Source organism: Idiotropiscis lumnitzeri, chromosome 12 (assembly GCF_059441095.1).
Source record: "Idiotropiscis lumnitzeri isolate Australia: NSW breed Sydney's pygmy pipehorse chromosome 12, RoL_Ilum_1.0, whole genome shotgun sequence".
Classification (NCBI taxonomy): domain Eukaryota; kingdom Metazoa; phylum Chordata; class Actinopteri; order Syngnathiformes; family Syngnathidae; genus Idiotropiscis; species Idiotropiscis lumnitzeri.
The window spans coordinates 18,056,338-18,079,791 of record NC_142402.1 but is presented as its reverse complement, the minus strand read 5'-3'; the positions used below and the strand labels follow the sequence as shown (position 1 = coordinate 18,079,791).

Genomic DNA, 23,454 nt, shown 5'->3' with positions numbered 1-23,454 from the left:
CTGTTACTCATGAATTGTGAGCAGAATTTTTCAAAGCCAAAGAGCCTTTGTTGCGCCTTTTCACTGATTCAAATGACGCATTTCTGTGTTGTTTGATGATGTCCTTAGTTAGTTCCTGAAGTATTTGACAGTTGTTGTGATCATTTCATCCGCCACCATGATGCGTTTTGAAATAAAACAAGGAATATGTCATTGAAGTTTAGACTAACACGTTCACTCCCATTGACGGCTAAAGACGTCAAAGATCCTGTAAACCCCCCCCCAGAAAAAAAATCTTGTACATATAAAAAAATGCAGCTTTGTATTTTTTTCCCCTCATCTTTCATTTCTCAAGCATGCACGTGAGTTGTCAGGAAAAAAAAAACAGCTCATAAACTTTTGAAGGCCACGACATTTATTTTTCAAAGGTCAAGCTGTAATCAGAACTAGAAAAAAAAATGTGAAAGGGTTCTCTTATGTATTGACATTTGTATCTCTTCGCGGAGCCCTTTGCCATTCCGTTTGCTGCCGTTTCATTGCTTCAAATGTGACTTTTTCCTCAGGGACTTCGGGTTCGTGAGGAATTTAAATTGTCCTCACCACAAAAAAAAAAAAAATTACTGCAGGACTCTTCAAAGGCTTGTGCGTCGTTCTAGAATTGAAAAACATTTTCTGCCTGTAAGAAAGGGATCTGATTTTTTTTTCCCTGATTCATTTGTGCAAAAAAAAAAAATAGTTCTCAACCTGATGTTGATTTCCGACTCTTCTTACAAAAAAAGTGAGAATCTCACATGAAAATTCTGGATTGTGTTCAAATGACAATAAATCATAAAATGCAATTGGCCATTTTGTTTTAAGAGGTGTTTGCAGAGATTTTATTTATTTTTTATTTATAATTCCATTTAATTTTAATGGAAGAGGTTATTTAGTATTTAAAATTTCTGGTAATTAATCTTGATGAGTTTGTGTTCACCTATTTAAAGAAAGAGATGTTTTTGGGTAAGATTTCTTTACTTGGGGCCCAAAAACCCTGAAAGCGACCGAGCTTGTACGTTCTAACTAGAGACGGTAGGTTAGAAACTAACACGTTATTATGAATCTTGTGGGTCCCTTTAGGCTACATGCCGTTTTCAGGCACCATCGGTCCCAAATCCAGTGAAAAAAATCTGTGTATCCTCCTGAGGGTCGCGCGTGTGCTGGAAGCTCTCCCAGCTGAGTTTGAGTGAAATTTTAAGCGGGTAAAAATGCAGTATCAACTTTTTACCGGTAGAGGGAGCTAAACCGGGATGAGTGGTTTGAATCGCGGTCGCTGAAATGTTGAGAATCTCCACAGACAAAAAGCACAAACTCAAACCACCCCATAATATGCCTCAAAAGTTAAAAACAAACACAGAAAAAAATAGAAGTTGTAAAGCTGTGCTGCGTGAATCAGGTCAACTCAAATTTATTTTTTAAAAATTGAAACAATGAAAAAATATATACAATCAATAAAACTTGCAGGTAATTCATTTTATTGTTTTACACCACCCGCACAATGATCACTATAAAATGTTATTCGAAATACTTCAAAACCTGGTTACAGTTCTAGGCAGTTAAAACTTCATCTGATAAAATTAAGAAAAAAAAATAACAACAAAAAAAAACCCAAAAGTGCCACAAGGATTTATGGAGTTGAGAGTTCAAACAGTTAAAAATACTTTTCTGTAGCCTCAACAAAATGTAAAATAATCCCACCTTCATTGTGAGGTTCCGGTTTCACAGTCCCGCTAGTTTGCGTATTGCTCTATATTAGCCTGTCGACCACTAGATGGCGGCACACAATTTTGTTTGACACATTTGAAAGGAGAAAAATGAAAACAGGAAGCGTTTCAGCTCAGCCTTGTTTTTGCTAGTGAAGGGAAAATGAAGCTTCAAATTTGCTTCATGAACCAGTTGTTGTGTTTTGGACTCCTCCGGTTGGCACTGTCGATTTAAATAAAATGGTTTTAGACATTGCAAGTCAGTGTGCGAACAATGAGTGCCATCTAGAAAAGTGAAAAAAAAAAACCAACTGGTTCATGAAGCAAATTTAAAGCTTCATTTCCTTCATCAGTTTTGCTATTATCACCCTATTGTGAACTGCAGATCATCATCACTATCCTCTATTCCATACTCCTCCCCTCCCTCGTCTCCTTCTCTCTCTGCCCGTTCTTTCTCGCTACTTTGGATGTAGTTATCTTCAATGAAGCCATCGTCATCATCCTCGAGTGTGCCGATGGTCCCTCTCACGGCTCCCATACGACCCGACACGCTGCTCGGGATGGACGCGTCCCCTTGGCCGTACTGGCTGACCCCATCCGACTCCTGCAGCAAGGAGTGTCGGTAGCTGGCCAGGAAGCGATGGAAGACCCGGAATTTGACCGCCATCACGATGACAAGCGAAACGGCAATGGCCGTGCCCAGTCCGGCGGCCAGGTACCAATGCGTGGACTTTGGGGTGCCGTCTTCATCGGCGAGGCCTGAGAAAATAATATAACAATAAATACGCGGAGGATTGCACAAGCCTCGTAAACGGGATTCTTGTAAAAGCGACTCCAGCTCAAAGTTCTGAATCTCATCTTGTAAAATGTGTGATGACTTACCCCGAGTGGCCGTGGCGTTACCGTCGGCGAGAGCGCCGTCGTCCGTCAGAAGGCGCCGCTGAGAGAGAGCCTCAGGTTTGTATACAGCGGCACAATGTGCTTGTCTGATTAATGTTTCACAAAAGGAGAGGAACACAACGATGCCGCAGAGCCAACGGAACATTTCTCCAGCCAGTGAGGAAACCTAATAAGATGAAATAACATTTTTGGGCAGAGGATAATACAAGCGCCTTTCTTCTTTCATACCAGGTCATCCTTTTTTAGGAACGCTCGTCCGGTGAGACATCAAGACAATGTGATCGCCACAAATTGCAATCTGAATGAAGGTAAAAGGTGCTTGCAGGTCAATAACAAACATCGCTGACCCAAATCAAGCAACATTAACTTGTTTTCCTAACCACACACATTAAAAAAAAAAAAAAAAAAAAAAATCAAACAAATGACAACCAACTCACCAATTGGAGACTTTTTATGCGTAAATTTAAAAGTTCCGAGTTTCACTTTTTAAGAGTGCTGTTTTTCTTTCTTTCCTCTCCTGTTTCACCTTCTGGAAGAACGAGTCTTAGTGGGCAAAGGTTGCAGGATATGACTTAACGTCAAGCTTTCAGAGCCGTGCCCGTAAGGCACGGGTGTTAATGAATAACATCATCTGTGATTTGCTGTTTGTGAACACCTCTTTTGCTTTTTCTTTCCAGGGTTTTAAGAAAAATCTAAATATGTAATCGGCGTAAAAACAAGCAAATCTTTATTTATTTATTTTTTTGGGGGGGGGGGGTAGGGGAAGTCTAAAGTACCGGCCGGCTTTGGGAATGTAGCAGACCACTCTGCACATTTTTGAGCATTCCTGAGTTTTTTATGACACGCTCCCGGCACACCTGACAATTTGGTCACAGAAAATAGACCAGATTTTCGTTCTGGTGAAAGCTTGTCTAAGTTGTGGCGCAGGTGATTGACTCAGGTGATCCCCTGACATGTGTGGTGCATGTCATCGTATTACGTTCAGAAATATAACAACAATGTGCACTGATACCGGGTTTAATGAGTATTTTTGGCTCGTGATAGAGTTTTTCTGAGTGTGGGTGTGTTTTTTTTTTTTTTATGGGTGAACAAGTGACATCCTTGAGTGAATTTTTTTTTTCTTTTGCGTCTGAGAGGTGTCAAGAATTATTACGAATGATGCCTTCTTCCGCATGGATTGGTTTTATAAAGTGTAATCAAATTTCCTCGTTGTCATCACAGGTTGCCTACAGCAGTGGGGCCAGAAAAACAATTAAAAAAAAAAGTAAAAATAAATAAATAAAACAAAGTTACAATTTGTTAATATTTTGTTCTGCGTCCTATTTATGTTGGGTGCAATTCCCCAGTTGACCAGTAGATGGGGGTACACTTTGTAATTTGAAAAGATTTAAATGTAAAATGAAGACAAATGAAAACAGAAAGTGCTTTCAGTTCAGTTTTTAATGAAAATAATAAAATGAGAATCCTCTTCAATCCTGCTTTTTATGCCGACAAAAAGCAACGGCGGTTGGTTTGGACACGATTACTCATGTATATTGTGTAGTGATAAGTAGTGAGGGGAAAATGAAGCTTCAAATTTTGCTTCATGAACCAGTTGTAGTATTTTTGAGTCCTCTAGATGGCACTGTTGGTTGAAATCAAGGGTTTAAAAAAATGGCAAGTCAGTGAGCTTCCAGGCCAATGTTGAACAGAGAGTGCCATCTACAGGAGTCCAAAAGTATTACAACTGGTTCATGAAGCAGATTTCAAGCTTCGTTTACCCATCACTAGTGATAGGTTTGTTAGTTTGGACAAACTGCATTTGTTTACTCTAAACACACACAAACAATAAAATATTTTTAGCATTATCAATTAATCTAGCATGTCTTTTAATACCTTAAAAAAATATTTCAAAGTCAGACCAAGCTGAAGGGATTCAATACCAAGGGGTCCACTTTTCAGTACGTAGTCGCCTTGACCATGTCAGATCAGGCTGGTTCTGCTGGAGGCAGTCTGGTTCATCTGACCTCCTGAGACGCAGAAGACACGGGCAGACCCACCTCCCTGCCTCCTGGCGCCTGTAGCTCTTCTCCTCCGGGTTTGCTCCCTTCTTCTCTTCAGGTAGACCAGCACGCCGTATCCCACCACAGCCAGAGTCATCCCAAATCCTGCGGCGATCAGCACCAGACCGGACACCAACATGTCACCGCTGCCGATGGTGGTCGCACATACTAGAACACTCCCACAAAGCGTCACTGCCAGACCCACAACCAGCATGAGCGCCGGGTCAGCCCGCCCGCCGCTCTTCAGCTGGTCGATTCGGCGCCGGCTGTGCACGCAGTTCATGTCCTGGATGGCGGAGCTGAGAAGCTGCTTGAGCAGAACCGCCAACGAGAGGAGGCAGAGCGTGGTGCCCACCCCGAGACGCCACTCGCTGGACATGCCGGAAGTGGTGACGGCGAGGAAGCCGACGCCAGCCAGGCCCAAACCTAATATGAGGGCAACCGAAGCACAGTAACACACGAGGGACTGCCGCGGCTCTCTGAACCACCACAGCTCAATCTGCTCTTCCAGGGAACGCTGTTGGAGTAGATCCAGGTAGCGGCTTGGAGGTCGATGAAACTGAAAGGTGTGACGAGGCTGGTAGAAGACTTGCAATTCCGGCATGGCTCATTCACCATCAAGGAATCACTTTGCTTTTAGTTGACGTCTCCCGCTGGTTGGCAGATGAAATTGAGAATCAGAATCACCCTGAACTTGTTGCCAGCCAATCGCAGGGCACACATTGACGAGCAACCACCTGCACTCACAATCACACTTAAGGACAATTTAGAGCATCCAATCAACCTACCGAGCATGTCTTTGGAATGTGGAAGGAAACCGAAATACTTGGAGAAAACCCACACAGGCACGGGGAGAACATGCAAACTCCACACAGGAAGGCCCGAGCTGGAATCCAACCCACGACCTCTGCATTGTGGGGCCGTCATGCTAACCAGTCGCTCGCCGTGCCGCCCTCAATCAAATTAATTAACTCATTTACTACCATTGACGGATAAAGACGTCAAAGATCGAAATGAATAAATAATAAATAAAAGACATTATGTTGCAGTTCTAGAAGCTAAGAGTAGGTGTTTGATGAGTTTTGAGTTTGCAAAACAGGATAGAAAAATTGCATAAAAGTTGTTGAAGGAATCAAAAATAGAAGAACAAATTGGATCCGAAACATCTCAACATCTACCAGGAAAGGTTTACGATTTAGTGAGTCACTCACAAAAATGCGTCATGTGTCACCATCCATCCATCTGCACTCCATCTTACAATATTTGGTCCGAGGCTTGTTTGGTCTTGATTGCAAATGATGACCCTCCCTGAGAGGAATCATTTCAGTTGCCGGGACAACAGCTTCCAAGTGTTTCCGCTGGTCAGCAGATGAAACTCAAAATAGCTGCCGGGTGATTTTTCAGCCGCAGAAAGTATCGAAATGGTGACAGTGACACCGTCCTCCTGTCTTCGAAGCTGACGAGCCCCGCGCGCTTCTTGCCCTCCATCTCAGTGCCAGGCAGAAAAGAAACGTGTCACAAATATGGCGTCAGATCACAGTTTGGAGATTGGCTGCACAATGAGCCCACACAAGAGCAGCTCGCTGACTGACGAGAACTGTGACTGCGCTGCCCAAGGTGGCCGAATGATGTCAGCGGGTCACAATAATGCCGTTTCTGTGATCGGAAAGATGGCGTCACACTCACGCAGCTGGACTGCGCGGATCGCATCAAGTGGATGCCACTTCTCGTCACATCGCGTAATCTTCTTTTCAGACCAAGTAAGTCAATTTGAGGAGTTGCTGGTGTGTTCGTTGCAGGTAGAAGAGGTTCCATCCACTCTTTTGGGGGGGACCAGATCTGGCCTGTCACATCATTTTTATGTGGCCCACAAGAGCAAATAAAGTCTACTTCATATTTCTTGCTCCGTGGATTTGTTCCTTTCATTTGGAAAGAAAACGTGAATCAGATTCACAAATCGATCTTTTTCATCAAATCACTTTCAAAACATAATTTGAACATGACTGCGATAGTCCGCTTAAGTACTTGACACTCACTATATTCCTTAACTTCTGATTTTAAATTCTACTTTTTATTAAACATACACTTTACAAAAAACTATCAAACGCAGGGGAAAATGATAACAATGTTATGCTGGATTGACACAATTTGATTTTTTTTTTGTAGATTTAAAGTGCAATTAAAAAATGTGTGACCTTAATGCATTGCGGCATTGCATCAATACGTAAAACATTTGGAAGTAATATGAATACAATATTATTAACATACAGTATATTAATATTTTGTCTTTACGTCACAAAACACTCACATATGGATATGAATGACATTTGACAGACAGGACTCGAATTTTACTCGATGTGGAGGCGACAGCTTGCGAGCGTAAAATATGGCAAAAGTGTAATTTGCAGTTATAACCAGCAGAGGGAAGCAGAGTAGCGCTCAGAAGCCCCATTTGGTAATTCAACACAGTACAAGCTGCAGATGGAGCAAAAAGGTCCAACTACTGGAATGAGATGATCAATGCACATTTAAAGTAAACCAGCCGAAAAAAAACCCAACGTCATTTTATTTCATTCCATTGCAACATCCTTCCACATAGCGCACACGGATGATGGAGTTTGTTGTCAAGCTCTGAAAAAAAAATATCCCACAGTCATCATGGAGCATGTGGTTAACTTTGATCAAGGGGGTTGCATCCCCCTGAATAAATGTCACGTGGGCCCCACCGCTTCAATTCTCTAAATTAAAATAAATAAATAAATTCCTTGAGACTATGCATGACATTGGACCTTGAATGCAGCATTGAAGTGTGCGTCATCATTTCCACAGAAGCGAATGAATATTTCACTGACTCATCGGTGAGTTTTCATATTTGACATTTAAAATGAGAAAATGAGATGTCGGCGGCTCACTCTCCTGTTTTAGACTGCAAAGTGATTTTTGAAAGACTTGATTGAGGCGACTTGACTGCGCTTCAATGCAGTAAATGTTCTTTGACGCTTCTCCACTCAGGGGCGGAGCTAGACATTTTTCACTTGTTGAAATGAAATGGATGAATTCAACCATTTTTTTTTTTAAAATGACATTGACTGGACTAATCAAAAAGCCAGAAAATGACCACGTAGCCCCGCCCCCATTTCCATCTTCAGCTGAATTTCCTCACTGATAATCCGGCCTCCCTCCTTGAGACCACACACTGCAGTTGAGGATCCAGACTTCTTCTAAAATTATAATATGAGCTCCAAAGTGTGTTCGGCGTTCGTACGCGTCCTTTGCTCCTCGCGCAAGCGGCGAGGGAGAAGCGCAGCCATGCTCGGCTTGTCCGTGGCACACCTGCTGAGCCGGCCCAATTCAATTTCAGAGCATAGCGTGCCGGTGTGAGCAGATAAGAGAGGATCACAAGGTCAAGCAATTTTGTCTCCCTGTGGTGCTTTTGTGCTCGGGTTTGGGGAGAATTTGTAAAATCGCGATGAATGTTCCTTGAGGACTGCTTGGGGGGATAGGATGGATTTGCACAACGGAAGAAAAAAAAAAGAATAAAAAAAAAAAAAAAAATAGGCCTGCTTTGCTCGTCTGACGAGTCAGCTCATGACTCCTGTGCGATACTTCACCCTGTTCAACAACTCTTTTATTAATACACACCCTCAGCAATAATGTGATGTTTCTCATTTCTATGCAAATGAGGCGAAGGTGAAGCGCAGGGAATATGAAAAGGACCCTTGTTCCTCTTCCAACTAAACTGCAGCCTTATTGCTCTTTTTGTTTTGTACAATTAGCTAACAACGTGCGGCGATAAAAGCGCACACGATTATTCACAAGGTCCAGCGCAGGCGTGGGCAAACTACGGCCCGGGGGCCACATGTGGACCGTTAAACGTTTTAATCCGGCCTGCCGAATTTGAAAAAAAAATTAAATGAATAAACCTTGTTATTATTTTATTTTCTAAATACTGTGGTTTTTCAAAGACAGATATTTTGTCGTAATGCTTTTGTTCACTTTCATTTTAGAATTAAATGTACCTTTTTTTTTCACAAAACACTCCATCCATCTGCTCCTGGTCCGGCCCCTCTGTCAAATTTTTGAACCCATTGTGGCCGGCCAATCAAAAAGTTTGCCCACCCCTGGTCCAGCGGCTTCCGGCTTCTGAGCCAGCAAGTCTTTGGAATGTAGGCCACAGCATAATCACTTATTTTAATGGAGAAAAGATCAACGGCAACTAATCCCCGCGTCAAGCGCAATATATATCGACGCATGTGTGCGTTTGCGCAAACAACTGCATTTACAGCCAATAAAGTTCGGGCATTGAAGAGAGGATAACAAGTAGTAGGGCGCCTGTTGTCATGGTTGCATAGCGTCCAACCAATAGGAAGTAGGGGGGGGGGGGATTAGGGTTAAGGTTTTCTGATCTCACCATCCTCCGTAAAAAAAAAAAAAAAGAAAGGCATTTAAAAGCAAAATGAAGAAATAAAATCTCGCCTTCTAAAATGACTGACATTGAAATTGATTTTAAATGCTTCAAAGTCCTTAATTAAAAATATGGGTTGAATTTGAATCATTGCCAAAATGTTTACATTTCAACTAAAATCCTTTCAGTTATTTATTTTTTTTTTTTATTAAACCGAGTCGCTGTACTTCTACTTGAGTACTGTACAGAATGTGACTACTTTTGCCACAACTGCAACACTGAAAAAGGTTTTTGCTGAATTTACTGGTTTCACTTGATGAAATAAAATGGAGTAAATTCAACAAACAATATTTTTGCACACTTTATAATAATAAAAATAATATAATAAAAATACGTTATAAAAAAATTATAATACACACTGGTAATTAGCTAAGCATTTGTAAGAAACTGAAGTCATCATTTAAAAAGCGACATGAATAATCATAAAGTTCATCTTGATATTTACAAACTGTATGAAAATGATTATTTATGTCAGAAACATGCTTTAGAAATAATGACTTTAGTATTTACAAACGCTTAGTGTGTACTTATTCTAAAATGTTTTTCAAATATATTGATTGTATGCTATTCTTAGTCCCCACCCCTTTTGATGTCGTCATGACGTGGCCAGCCAATGAGTTTGGAGGTGATGATGTGAGGGGGCGTCACGGAGGGAGGGGTCGGAGTAGATGCTGGTGATGGTGATTGTGTTGGCGTGGGTTTTTTTTTTTTTTTTTTTTTTCCTTTTTTACAACGGCTGAGACATCCTCGCTACGAGCCGAGCATTTTTTTCTCTCTCTCTTTACGGGCTTTGTCTAGTGGACGCGAATGAGCCGCATCGCCTCTTCTGGAAATGTGGACGGACGTGAGGATATTGTTACTTTTTTATACGGCACTGCCGAGGCTTCTCACGTCAGAAGGTCAGTGTGTGTGTGTGCGTGTGTGTGTGGGGGGGGGGCATTAAAATGAGAAGATGTGAAGCGTGTGCGTGGATGCTGAATGAACCCGAGCACACGAGGATGCTCGTGCGCGTCATGTCATTGTTGTGGCCCATTCATTATATTTTAATGTTCATTTTTTGCTCTTACCTCCTGCAAGTCCCCCCCACGAAAAAAAAAAAAATCCATTTATGACAAAATGCAACCGGGCGCTCGTCTCGGCTAATTGACCTTAATGCGTGCTGCATATTAATTAGGCATTCATTTGCAAATGACAGTTGGAGCAGCAGACATATTCGTTTGTTATTCATCCATATGGATGCTCATTGGGGGTGTGCGTGTGTGTGTGTGTGTGTGTGTGTCCCTTTCCAGTGACGGAGGAGTGTGAAGATGGACAGTTTCAATGTGACAACAAAAGGTGTATACCGACTCTGTGGAGGTGCGACGACGACGACGATTGCTCGGACAACAGCGATGAAGAAAACTGTCGTAAGTTGCCACATCAGACGTGTTGCAGAAATGCAATAAAAATATCATGCTTATGATCGTATAAAATACTGCATGGGAACGCAACAACTTGACCTACACAAACCTGTCAGAACATTAATTAGTATTAAAAACAAAACAAAACAGAAAAAAAAAAATCTACCTTTGCAAAATGGACTCATGGTTGGTAGCTAATAGATGACCACAATATATCAAACCAGACGTCAATATGAAACATGAAGGCAATGTTTTGATACCATCACATGCTTTTGGGTACTCATGTTGTTGTACACACAAAAAATAAAAAAAATAAAAGCCCAACACACATCATTGTATTTTCAGTCTTCCACAGAATGAGATCTACATTTTTGGTTGTGGAACATGTGCAAATCGATACCTTGGAGTCTAATTAGCTTTAGGTGTTACATTAGTTTAGATTGAATTCTACTAGATCAGGGGTGTCAAACTCATTTTTGTGGACGGGCCACATGGTCGTTATCACATACATACAACAAAATTGATGGCAAAAGCCAGTTTTGAAATCAGAAGCCAGCCAGTAATTGTTTGTTCAACAATTCTTCAATTTATTTTGAAAGGGGAGGATTGGTCAACAAATAAATGGCAATATCTCAGATCTCAATGTTGTTAAAAGTGAAGAAAATGTGCTAGAAACAGGAAGTTGACGCCCGTGATTTGCCCTTCGCGGGCCACATAAAATGTGGTCGGGGGCCAGATCTGGCCCTCGGGCCTTGAGTTTGACACCTGTGTACTAGAGACACATAATTAGACTGCTAATGTCCCCCAATTTGAGTAAGAATACAGTGTGTGTCAGATAAGTTCCAGGACTGGTGTCACATGAGGTATATTTAAAATCCAAACGACAGTTTGAGTTTTTGCCTTTGAATATGTGCGACATGATCATCCTGCACAAATGAAAGGAGATCCTGCTTTTGTTCAGTGCGAGAGAAGAGGTGAGAGTTGTGGCATGACAAACCATGACAATGTCGATGCTCACAAGGCCTTGAGCATCTGACAGTTCCCAGAAAAAAAAAAAGAACTCACCAGACCTGGCTTTGTCTGTTTTCTTTTTTTTTTTTATTATTATTATTATTTTTTTTACATTTTTTCCCCCCAAGCTCAAAGGTGTCATCAATGTGACCCTCTTTGAAGATGTGACAATAGAATCCCGTAAGAATCCTTTCAGAAGTGCATGAAGGCATGTTGGAAAAAGCGGATTATTTCAAAGGGGATATTTGTCATTTCAATTAGATTTTTTATTTTGTGACACCAGTCCTGGAACTTTTCTGACATACTTTTCTGAAGTTGAAAGGTGATTTAAAGCAAGCTTAAATAGCAGAGTGAAAACAACCAACTTTGATTGCGCGGTGTACACGGTACAGACATTTACCAAGCATCTTGGTCGTGTCAAAACGGAATTGCAATTTCCTTTCTGACACGAGCCAGTGGCCTATATTTCCGAAGAAGCAGTGAAGTCGTGCCAAAGCTGAAACCAAGCTGCGCGTTGCATGTTTTCCATACAGCTCTGTTCTTTTGTGTCTGGGTTAATTATGGCTCAGGAGGAAATCTTGCACCACCTCACATGCAAACATGCCTGCACACTATTTTTTTTTTTTTTTGCCGAGAGCTCCACACACAATCCGGCTGCCTGGCCTGATCTGCATGGCCACGTTGGTTTGATTTCCGAGCCATGAAAAGTAAGCGGAGGAGTTTGCACGGTTTGCTTGCTCACACCGAACGTAACAACATTTTATTTGACATTTTCCCGTTTTCGTGTAGCGTGACATCCGACGCAGGCGCAGAGACGACGCCATTGAGCTGCCTCTCCAGGCCAACTGCGTTTACACAAACATCATTTTTACTCCGTTACTAGCGCCATGGGTGGTCGCTGCTCGGGAAATTCCATATCCAGACAGCTTTTACAGAGTGTAATGCGTGACATCTGGCATGACAACTCCATCATAGATATTATTTGTCAAACTTAAGAGAACATCACGCTGACCCCAAAAAGCAGCAAAGAGAAGAATGCTTGTTTGAAGACAACTTTGAGAACAGATTCAGAAATCTGATTTGAATTCTTTGGACAATTTTATGTTTTGTTGTCTTCCGTCCTGAGCCGCAAAAATTTAAAAAAAAAAAAGAAAAAAAAAAAATCAGACTACCTGCTGATTAGATTTAGATTTAGATTTAGATTTTTTCCAATAAGATGTCTTCTAATGCTCTTCGCAATATCCTGTCCTTACGCACCCCCCCGTCCCCCAAGCATGTTGTCATGTCCCCGTGCCTCATATCTCTCCATCCACTGCACCATCCCCCCATCATTCCCACTGAAATTCCCCACTGACCTTCTCGTCTCTGCATGCACCCGCACATTCATAATCACAGCCTCCATTGTGCATGTCGACCCGCACGGGACCAGTTGCATGCACGGATAGACAGAAATAGCCAAACAACGGACGTCACTGCGTTGCCAAATCACGCTCAGGATTACAAAGCAGAATCAACGTCATCTCAAATGTAGATTTGTTAGTATCATTTGTTGAGGATTAGACGGAGCCGTCGTTTGACTTTTTGTGGCGTCGATGGCAACGGAGGCGCCAAAACAAAATTCAGCCTCAAGTTAATGACATGGAGCTTTAATTTTATTCTCGTTCTGATTTTAGAAGGATTTCCTCTTCTTGCACGTCTACTCTGTGCTTTTTGCTCTCATCCTTAGATGTGATAATGATCTGCTTCATTGGTCGTCATGAATTTAACATCTGCAACTGCGGGGGGGGGGGGGCAGAGTCAGCGATAATCTCTCATCGTCTTCTTCCCTTCGTGTTGAACGCATCCGCATTCGGGTCAAAGTCATGTTTGAGAGAGGGAGCTTTCCTCCCCCTGTGTGTGTTTGTCTGCATTCCGACGTTCTCAACGTATGCCTCAGTGTCAGGAGATCGGCCTCTGTGTGGAGTTTACATGTTCTTATTGTATTTATGTACAGAGTAATCATTGTTTTGGAATTTTCATTATAGTTAGTTTTTATTTTATTTTGAGTTTTTTTTTTATTTGTTTTTTTATTAGTTTCAGTGCGGGTTGGTTAGTTTTTATTAGGTTTAGTTTTTTTCTGAAAATGCTTCATTGGTTAGTTAGTTAGTTTTAGTATTAGTTTTTTATTAAGTAAATTTTTAATGCGCAAGATTTCCCCAAAAAATCATGGTATGTATTATGTAGTAAGAAATCAATATAAATATTATTTTAAGACACTTTAAAAACAACCATTCACAAATCAAATTCTGCCATCTTTTCTTTCATTTGATTTGCTAGGACTTTTTTTTTGTAATTACATTGTAATACTACAAACTCAGTGACTTGAATTTAGAAATCCTACAACATCCTTTTTAAAAACATTCAGGAGCCCCATTGGGTACACTTGAGGAAAAACATTGCTTAATGAGATTTTTTATTTTTTTTTAGTACATTCTTATCTTAAGAGCTTTCCAACCCCCAAATATGCAGATTTTTTTTCACAAAAGAAACAAAATCATTCAAATGAGAATTATATGCACCCTGACTTACTTCACATGGCACTGATATTTTCACCAAAGTGTCTAACCTTTTTGCAAACGTACAGCAGCAATACTCTGCCGCTTATCTCGGTCGGTGTGGCTGGCGGTATGCTACTTGCGAAACGCCGCCACCCTTCCAAGGAGACTGAGGCACTCTCGTAAAAAGCATCTACTGGCATCTGCCGTGTCACACCATTTCCTCCTCCGTTGGCCCAACGTCAACAAGTCAACAGGAGACTGTTGCGTTTGTTTACTTGGCGAGCCCCCCGCTGGGTCGGATTGGGGGGGGGGGTCGCCATGCAGTATGCCCAAAGTGATCATTAGCAAGTCGGCAACTCCGATGGCGCTATTAACTGAGATTAGTGCGCGTCGTTTTAGCAAAGATGCCGAGTGAGAGAGAGAAGGAGAAGAGTGAGAATTAATGGGAGGGGATAAAACATCAGTCAGCCTCAACCTCTTGACTTCACTCCCCTCTTTGAATGCATTTATCCTCGTTAATGCCACCAAAGGGCACGTTCTTGCTTCATTACGTCTCCCAGATAGCGCATTTTTGCATGCCTTGTATGGATTTTCTGTACAGTTTAAAAATAATTTCATTTCACATTCGGACGAATAGTGTGCTACTGCCATTGTGAAACCTGCCTGGCAACACGAGCCAGATGAATTCTGATTGGATAAAAACTCTTACCTAAAAATACAATGCTAGGATATAATATGACATTAATATGAAGAATATGCTAATTTTTTTCTTGATTATGTTAGGCCAATAGAGAAGGCCTTTGAAGGCCTTGACCACCCACCACTGTTAAAAAGAAAAGATTATCTTGTAATATGACTTTGTGCCTATCACCGTGGCACTTCTGTTTTATGAACTAATCCAGTCATTCCGAAGCACACCCATCCGACTACTATGAGTTATAAATACAGGAGAATTGTTAGAATACATTACTCTACCGATGAATCGAACAATTGGCCCAAATTACCTTTTTTTCTCTTTATTTTATTGTTTATTAAAATAGTAGCCCCTTCTTTCACAAAGGACTAGGGAAATCAGAGAATAATGACGATTACTCGATTATTAAAATAGTGCTCGATAAATTTATAAAGGATGAGCTGTCGATTAATCGATCAATTTCCACACCTCACCTTGACGAAGCCACACCCATCGACATTTTTTTTTTCACTCAATTCCAATGTGCCCTCATTTTTTTCTAATAATAATAAAAAAATAATCTAACAATAATATAACATGTCATTTCGGAATATATTTAGTAACATTTATGAGTTAAGGATTGAAGGCTCTGTAACAGGTGGAACGGCATAGCTATAAATTATTGTATTGAGCAAGCTTTTATCGGTCAATCGTAAAAAAAAAACTAAAAAAAAAACCTGATGAGTGAGAAAAAAACGAATTAGGGACACCATTTCTGATCCAAATTTGTTGTTGACCAGTGTTGCGAAATGAAGTTGTCATATCAAAGAGGAGCAGTTTAGCTTCAAGCTTTAATTCTTCACATACATTGGCTCTATTCCTATTTACCCTGACAGCATGCCTTGATGACAAAATCTGAAGTTCAGCAGAGACACCCCCCACCCCTCCCCACTGCAGAAATGATAGAAAATGTGCTGATATGACGCTATGGTAAACGTTTGAGGGCAAAAGAGTTTCTCCTGACCTCTCACGCTTTGAGGAGGTACGTCTTGATCAAAGTTCCGTTGCTAAGCTCCGCCTGGAGAAAGGCCACGCTGGAGCTGCAGCCCAAACTCGTGCACACGCCTGCGCAGGCTTAAACGAAAAAAAAAAAACACATTCGTTGAAGCGCTTGATGTCCACGGACAAGCGTAACTGAATGAGAGCATTTTGATTGGTCTACAGAAAATGCTGAAGCGCCTCACGAATTGGGAGAAGAGAAGAAGAAGAAGAAGAAAAAAAAGGCTTTGTAAAATAAGGCGATTCGAAAGATGTTGCGGGTCAGGATGGGAGCAGGGAGGCGGGGTGCTGTGGTGTCATTGAGTTGTGAAAGTTTTGGGCTGTGTTATTGTTGTGATGCAAATCAGAGTCGACAGACTTAATAATTAAAAAAAAAAAACCATCAATCAACTTTAAGGTTGGCTTCTATTCTCCCAAGTGCTGCGAGCTGCTCTTGTGAACGTGGAGAACAGAACAGAGAGCAAGATGATCCCCCAGAGATTGAGTCAGAACAATCACCATGGCAACAAGGTCACAAACTGAGTGAGAAAACTAGACCACGCAAATCGGAATTTCAACAGCCGCCATAAATGACAACACGTTTTATTAAATTCAATTCCGCTTTGCAGCTTTTTTGTCCGTGTCATGTTGGCTCGTTTCTTCTATCATTGGTCCATTTTTAGCACACTCAACAAAGTGCGTCTGGCCTCTCATTGCCTATTTGAACCAATTTATCACCCCACCCCCCAATCATCCTCACTGACTCCGGCATGTGTTTTTGTAAATGAAAGGAGAAGAAAATAAAAGGCGACATTTGCAGCTCAAAGTGTGGAGAAGCACAAAGTGTCTTGTCGCACGCTTGCAGAAGTGCGCGTGTGAGGTACGTTTGGGTTTAGTTCAAAGACAGAGTGAGTTTTAATTATGCCGCCTTGTTGCTGCGAGCAGATTTACTCGAGCAAGATATTTGACCTCGGGCAGAATTACAGTTATGCAAATTTTTATCTGCAGAGGAAAATGTCTAATCCTCATTATAATGCCTGGTCACGGAAATTTGAAGGCCTCAGTCTTGAGGCCGGAGTGGGTCCTTGGGTAAATTCATTCTCTTGCTGGTATGGAGCTCCATATTGTTGGATGGAGGTCTTTGCAAGACAGATATGCAGCAAGAAAAGAAAGGAAAATAACAGAAATACGTCTCATTGTCAGGCTAATCTCGTAATTCCCATTAGAGTTCGTCCCCTCGGAAAATAGGTTCTAATATCCAGCGTGGCACAGATTTCCTTACACGAGGGCAAACCGCGTTGTTCTGACTTTTCAGTCTTTGAAAATCAGGGCTCATAGAAAGAGAGCGGTAACTGCGCTCAGTGGATTTATTTTTGAGTCTGGCTGGAACAGGAAAACACAATTCTGCTTTAGTTTGGTAAAAAAAAAAAAAAAAAGGAAATCATTCCACATTTCATCATCAATCCTTCTGTCAAGTTTTGTGTTTTTCTTTCCCCCACAAAAAATAGAAATGATTCAAGTAAATATCTAAAGAAATAGTAAAAAAAAAGAAAAAAAGAAATATCGCAATTAATCGCAATTAATCATGGAGATTTTTTATGATTAATTAGTTAAAAAATTTGATCACTTGACAGCACTAATAATATATATATATATATATATATATATATATATATATATTTACTGTAGCCATAGTCGAATGTAAAATTAGGGTGAACATTTGCATCAAGAGAAAACGAGGACGCCAACATCTCTTGTGATTATTTTTGTAGAGCACTTGTATTTAAGAAACTGGAAAATGGGCTAACAATTGCATTCGTTCCATCTGTGTACTGTAAATATTTCAAAACAATTACAGCTTTCGGTCTTTGTAGTGCAGTCTTTTAATCTGAATTTCTTTTGCAACTCAACTCAACAACAGTTTCTCGCGTACGTTCGCTCTTGGTACGCTCAGCTTCAAGTGCTTAAATATTTGAACGCCGAGCTCACAGTCGTACAAAGCTGACCTCATCTCAACCAGTAAAGCAAATGAAAATAATATTGCACTTGTTTGGTTTCCTCTCTCCGCTTATATTACCAGTAAAATATAAGCCGGTTTGAAATTCCAACAGAAGCCATCTTCAAATATACAAACAACCCGATCACAGCGCTAATCCATTTACGGAGGAAATGGAAATTCTCTTCACTCTATTATAAGCCTCTTTACAATTGAAACGTGTTCGAAGCTGTTATTTATAAACGGCGACAAAGCGTTGGTTGAGGGCTTACACCAGTGTGTCATCAATAAAAATGGCGTGAGCCCGCTGTGTCTGTGATGGGGTGAAAAAAAAACAAGACCCGCGGGATAAAATGACATGCAGAGCGGGAGAACGCAGGCGACTTAATCCACCGAGCACCTTGAAGGGCTCCCGCTCCCAACCTGTGTTTCATCCTGAATACTTTTGTTTCTTTGGGCAAAAGCCTGTGATTTCTTTTTTTTGGGTGGGGGGGCAGGAGGAGGAAGTGTCTCTTTATCTTAATGAGCTCGCATCGTTGAGAAGCCTCCCCATCTGGCAAGCAGGATTAGTTTCATCAGGACGTTTACTGTGTTGCTGCTCATTTCCGATAAAAGTGGGATTTTGGGGAGCTTGACATCTGCATGACCCTTGCTATGGAATTTAAAAAAAAAAAAAACAGCAGGAAGAGGCTGGCGTGTTGCGCACAAACTGTTAAAATGGCATCTGCTTTTGCTGGAGTTGGCTGTGCGAAGTGGCACACGAGACAGTTGGAGAGTGCCGTCCCAATTCTGTGTTGCTGTACTTAAATATATTTATTTTTTAATTGCCTGTACTTTACTTGAGTGTTAATTTTTGACAAACCTCTCAAATCAAATCATCTACTCGTTACTTTAGTTTGTTAAAATCTTTTTTTTTTTTTCCAACTCCTGTGGATGACGACCCAGCGTAAAAAGACCTCTAAAATTGGCTTGTTTTCACAAATGAATCGTTTTCAGACTTCTAGAATGAAAATAACTATAACCATATGATGATCACATGTTCAGTATGACAGCTAGCTTGATTGCATCATTGACGCAATGTATCTCAAATGCAATACAAAAATGAGCCTCTTATATTGGGAATATTTCATTGTGTTCCCCTGACCTACAATCGTACGGATTTAATGATAATAAATCCCGACTGCGAACAAAAGGAAAACGTGCAGGTTACATCACTCTGCTCCAGCAGTGCATGTGTCGTAAAATACTATAGCTGGCAGTCATAGTGGAATTAATTATGAGTGTGTAATGTCTTCAAATGTAGGTCATGTCGTGATGACAATACAAGCCACACATTCAGCGCCAACCGCATGATCGGGATGAAAAATAATGCTTCATTGAGCACCGGTGGTTTGAGTGACGGATCGAAGCATTTGTCGCTCCATCAAGTTCTATTCTACAGATTTGATTTCTTGTTGGAATATCAACAAATGTTTTTTTTTTTTTTCCCAGATTGCTTGCACGAGGTCAAACTAGGTCCATTTATTCATTTTGAACTTGTTGTATTTTCCTGTGAATAATATTCAATTTGAGAACAAATAAATAAAGCACACAGATCCAAAATCTAGTGGGAGCATTGAGAAGGGTCTTGCCCCCCCCCAAACTAAAATAAATAAATAAATTACATTATAGGCTGCGCTAATGACAAAAATAAAAATTAAAAATAATATGTACATGATCTGTGCTTGTGTCCTGCAGCCTGCTAGCATTGGCGACAGACGATTATATTTATATAACTAAACAGAAGCTCAAGGAAAAATAAAGCTGAAAAAAGCAATTTAAATGTTTAAATAGAACAGCAAAGAGGCCGAAAAAAGCAATGAAAAAAAAAACCCAAATTATAATCAAACATGAAAACCAAGATGGGAAAATGATGGGCGCTAGGACCCTGGGGACGACACGGGGCTTAGTGTAGCGGGCCCTGCACATCCGCCTCGTCAGTGGAGGGGACGCATCTCATACTCCTAACACCACCCCAACCCGAACCCTAACCCTTACCCTAGCCAATACCCGAACCCTAAACCTGTTTTGGGGGCACTATTCAATGCTTTGAGTTCCATCTTAATGAATCAAGATTTTATTGAAACATCGATGCTGCTCAATGGTGATCATAGGCCTGTCAGAGTTCTGGCATCGAGGTAAATCTTTCGGTGTTTAGCCAAGCTGAACTAAACCACCTTCACTATAAATCACTCTCAGGCGAGCTCGCCTGGAGGGACTGAGGAGCTTTGCTGGCTGAGGCTGTCCAAACTCTTCGCTGGTCATTTGTGCCACTTGGCGCTATAATTAACACACACACCCATACACGCATTCTGAACCTGCGAAATCCAGACGACAGCCATCCGTCATGAGTCCTGTTGCGACACGAGCTCACAATGTTGACTCATAAATTTGCAACTCTGAGATGGCAACAATACGTCATCGATGACCGTTGAGAATTCAACAGATTATGCAATTTGGGTTTTGATTAATCTGGCCAGAGGTTCACCCTGGACTGATACGGAGAATTAGTGCTGTCAAGCAATTCATTTTTATAGCTAATTAATTGCAAAAAAAAATCCAGCAATTACTTGCGATTAATCACATTTTTTTACTACTATTTTTTTAAGATAATAAATGTTTACTTGAATATCTTGGGAAATTAATGTCAAATCACCAAATATGACTTCTATTTTAATTCAAAGACCGTTCTAATAGCTTTCTTCTTCCTTGAATATGATTCAGTCATCTTTACGGGCATTTTTCTTCTAAACAATTCTCAAAATTTCAACAGTCAATCGTTCATTATTTTTTTTTAGCCTACCCCCCCTTAACTAGCATCCCCCTATGAGCCTTATGTTTTCAAATGTGTACTAATTAAAACAGAAAGTCACTCCAAGCAGATGGCATGTCATAGCCTGGGTAATTATTGCCGAGTGAACCGCGGCCCCTGCGGACCTTGACTCAAATCAGTTGCTGGCTCGGTTGGACTGTATGAGAAGCAAACGTCACGATGTGGAGACCTGCACCGAGCACATATCAAGCTAAGCTCACGATCAGAAGATTTTAGTCACAGTTGATATTTCAGATTGCACTTTTTGATGGATTGCACTTGTCAACGGCTTTACGTGTACTTACATGTATTTTGGATGCAAATTTATCCAAATAAAATTGTAATTAATTAACTCATTAACTACCAAGTTAAAAAAAATGGATCTTTGACGTCTTTGGCCGTCAATGGTACTCAATGGGTTAATAAAAGGTTTTTCAGTTCCTGATTTTGTGTTTAGGTTGGACCAATGAAAGCTTGCGGAATACTGAATTTATCGAGTCATTTATGGCTATGACGTTTTAGAAAATAATTCCAGCAGTTGAAGCTGAACATTAATTCATAAATACAGTAAAAATATGACATATTATTATTTTAATATTATGAAAAATACTGTTCCAATTAGAACAAAAATATTATGCTCTGAAACTTTACTTGCATCTCTGATTTAATAAAAAAAAATGTAAAAAAAAAAATAAAATGTTGACCAGTATAATCAAGCCTCCATAAAATATCCCAATTCTTCTTAAAAAAAAAGTTCCCAAGAAGTTTTCAGGACTCAAATCTAGAAATAATTTATGATGCGTCCATCAAAAAAGAATGAGCAGTGGCTTGTTAATGTCGATTTATTCTGATGTCAGACAACCAAATGTCTCACGCACACACGCACACACACGAAAAGCTCTTAGTGGAGGCGATCAAGAAACACATTAAATGTTATGTCTTGTATGGGTGCATTTAGAAACGGGTCGTTTTCACAATGGAGAGTTCAGCTCTGAACCTTTTTACACTTTTACAACAATCGAGGAAAATGGCCTCGCTTATGTTATCCACGTATACTTAAATTGTGTGTGTGTGTGTGTGTGTGTGAGATGAACACAATAGGCCCGATAAGAGATTTAACCTCCCTGATCTCACGCTGTTTAGTGTGCCATCATTAAGAAGCAAAATATCAATGCTCAACACTTAGCGAGTGGGAAGGACGATTGATGACGGACGGCTTGATGAGGTCGGCTGGCCAGCATTTAGATAATGGCACCAGTTTTAGGACCCAGATTAGGCCTAAAACAAGAATAAGATATTGACGTCTGTCCTGTCTCTTGTCTCGCTCTGTGCAGCCCGCAAAACATGCGCCGCTGCAGATTTTGCCTGCCTGAATGGCCAGTGTGTGCCAGGCCGATGGCGCTGCGACGGCGAACCGGAATGTCCTGACGGGTCTGACGAGGCCGAGGAGACTTGCAGTAAGTGAAAACACACATGGACGCACAGAAAGGACGCTTGCACGCAAAAAATAAATAAATGAAAAAAAAAAGAAAAAGCGCCCCCTACTGGTGAAAGAAAAATCCACGGAAAAGCCGCACCGTTGTATTAGCCGCATTGTTCAAAACCGAGGAAAGAAATCGCGGCTTACAGTCCGGAAAATACAGTGTGTCTCTTTTGCAATTTAGTGATGAATGAACCAGAATTTTCATTTATTTCCTTGAAATGAGTCTGTTTTTTTTCAACTGAGCTGAAGCATCTGACAGCTTTTCTGCAAAATTGGATTGGACAAATTATTTTGACATTTCGGGGGTGTTACATCTTCAACTGCTGTCAGGTATTCAGCTCATGTAGAAAAAGCTTCCATTTAACTCTCCCTTGTGAGAGCCTCGCTAATTTCCCTCGTCACCTCGGCTCCCGTGGCAGTTCGGCCGCCTTGCCAGCTTCCACTCGCCCACACACTTGAACACACACTCTGGTGGCGGGCGAGAGGAAGGCGGTGATTACCTGCAGCAACGACGGCGGCAGATCTCCGGCTGTCAGTCAGCGACGCTCACCCACACAAACACTGGCGGGGGTTTGATGGCTCCACGAGAGGCTTCGGTCATTAATTGGTTGTTTTATTTGCGTTAACATCACTCACTTTTTTTTTTAATCAATGCTCGATTTTGTTTCTTTCCAAATTCTTCGCCAGGAGGGCCTTTCCCGCCTTAAAAACAACCAGAGTAAAACGGTTTGAGGCAACAAATTAGGAATATTTCTCGGATGTGGTAAATATAGTGCAATAATTATTTCACGATTCAACATTTGGGAGTCTGTTGTCAGACGACTTTTATCAACTGAATCTTGACCGCATTTCAAGTACTGAAAAGTAGAGCAAAAGCGATAGTGTTCATTTCAGGGCTGATACCGATTATTTGTAGTCAACGAGTTGATCGGATCAAAGGTCCACTGGCTAAAACTATATCACAAAAAAAGATGGAAAAAATAATAATAATATATCATTAAAAGACATTTGTAACATTTCATAATTTTTTTTTTATCAACTTAATCATACTTTGACCTTGAATTGAGAATGAAAATGTCGCGTCATGTCTAATTTTGCCTCCCCTTTGTCACCGCTTTGTTTGTGTGCTGCTCGGTCCGATGAATAATGTACGAAACGGTCTCCCTCAGAAAGTTGAAGGCAAGTAGGACGACATAAAGCGACCTCTGATGGAGAACGTGTTTGTTTTTCCGAATCCAATTAAAGATAAACGAAGAAGTCATTCCCATCGCCTGACTGCACAATAAGGACACAGAAATCTGGGCTGAGCAAAAAAAAAAAAAAAAAAAAAAAGCCATTTA

At 40.9% G+C, this 23,454-nt stretch overlaps 3 protein-coding genes across 7 annotated transcripts in view; 1 reads left to right on the top strand and 2 right to left on the bottom strand.

The window, feature by feature from the left end:
- Positions 1–1,399: 1,399 nt before the first annotated feature.
- LOC148326320 (leucine-rich repeat-containing protein 19-like) lies at positions 1,400–22,742 on the bottom strand. Of its 3 annotated transcripts, none has more exons than XM_088310634.1 (3): positions 22,615–22,742; positions 2,601–2,784; positions 1,400–2,477 (listed from the first exon to the last, which is right to left on the bottom strand). In XM_088310634.1, the coding sequence occupies exons 2-3, from the start codon at positions 2,761–2,763 to the stop codon at positions 2,083–2,085; spliced, it is 558 nt and encodes a 185-aa protein (XP_088166760.1). In that variant the 5' UTR covers positions 2,764–2,784; positions 22,615–22,742; the 3' UTR covers positions 1,400–2,082. The 3 variants fall into 3 exon arrangements, with proteins under 3 accessions (XP_088166760.1, XP_088166761.1, XP_088166759.1); XM_088310635.1 differs by lacking the exon at positions 22,615–22,742 and adding an exon at positions 5,919–6,015; XM_088310633.1 differs by lacking the exon at positions 22,615–22,742 and adding an exon at positions 3,056–3,180.
- On the bottom strand, positions 4,058–6,068 carry LOC148326321 (transmembrane protein 125-like). 2 transcript variants are annotated; one of them, XM_088310632.1, is made up of 2 exons: positions 5,919–6,068; positions 4,058–5,313 (listed from the first exon to the last, which is right to left on the bottom strand). In XM_088310632.1, the coding sequence occupies exon 2, from the start codon at positions 5,262–5,264 to the stop codon at positions 4,581–4,583; it is 684 nt and encodes a 227-aa protein (XP_088166758.1). In that variant the 5' UTR covers positions 5,265–5,313; positions 5,919–6,068; the 3' UTR covers positions 4,058–4,580. The 2 variants fall into 2 exon arrangements, with proteins under 2 accessions (XP_088166758.1, XP_088166757.1); XM_088310631.1 differs by having other exon boundaries at positions 5,872–6,011.
- Positions 9,814–23,454, top strand: part of LOC148326319 (low-density lipoprotein receptor-related protein 8-like) — a 41,754-nt gene continuing 28,113 nt past the window's right edge. For both annotated transcript variants that reach the window (XM_088310630.1, XM_088310629.1), the window contains exons 1-3: positions 9,814–10,024; positions 10,415–10,531; positions 21,966–22,088. In XM_088310630.1, the coding sequence (XP_088166756.1) occupies positions 9,958–10,024; positions 10,415–10,531; positions 21,966–22,088 (307 nt within the window). In that variant the 5' untranslated portion in view covers positions 9,814–9,957. The remainder of the gene's footprint in view (positions 10,025–10,414; positions 10,532–21,965; positions 22,089–23,454) is intronic.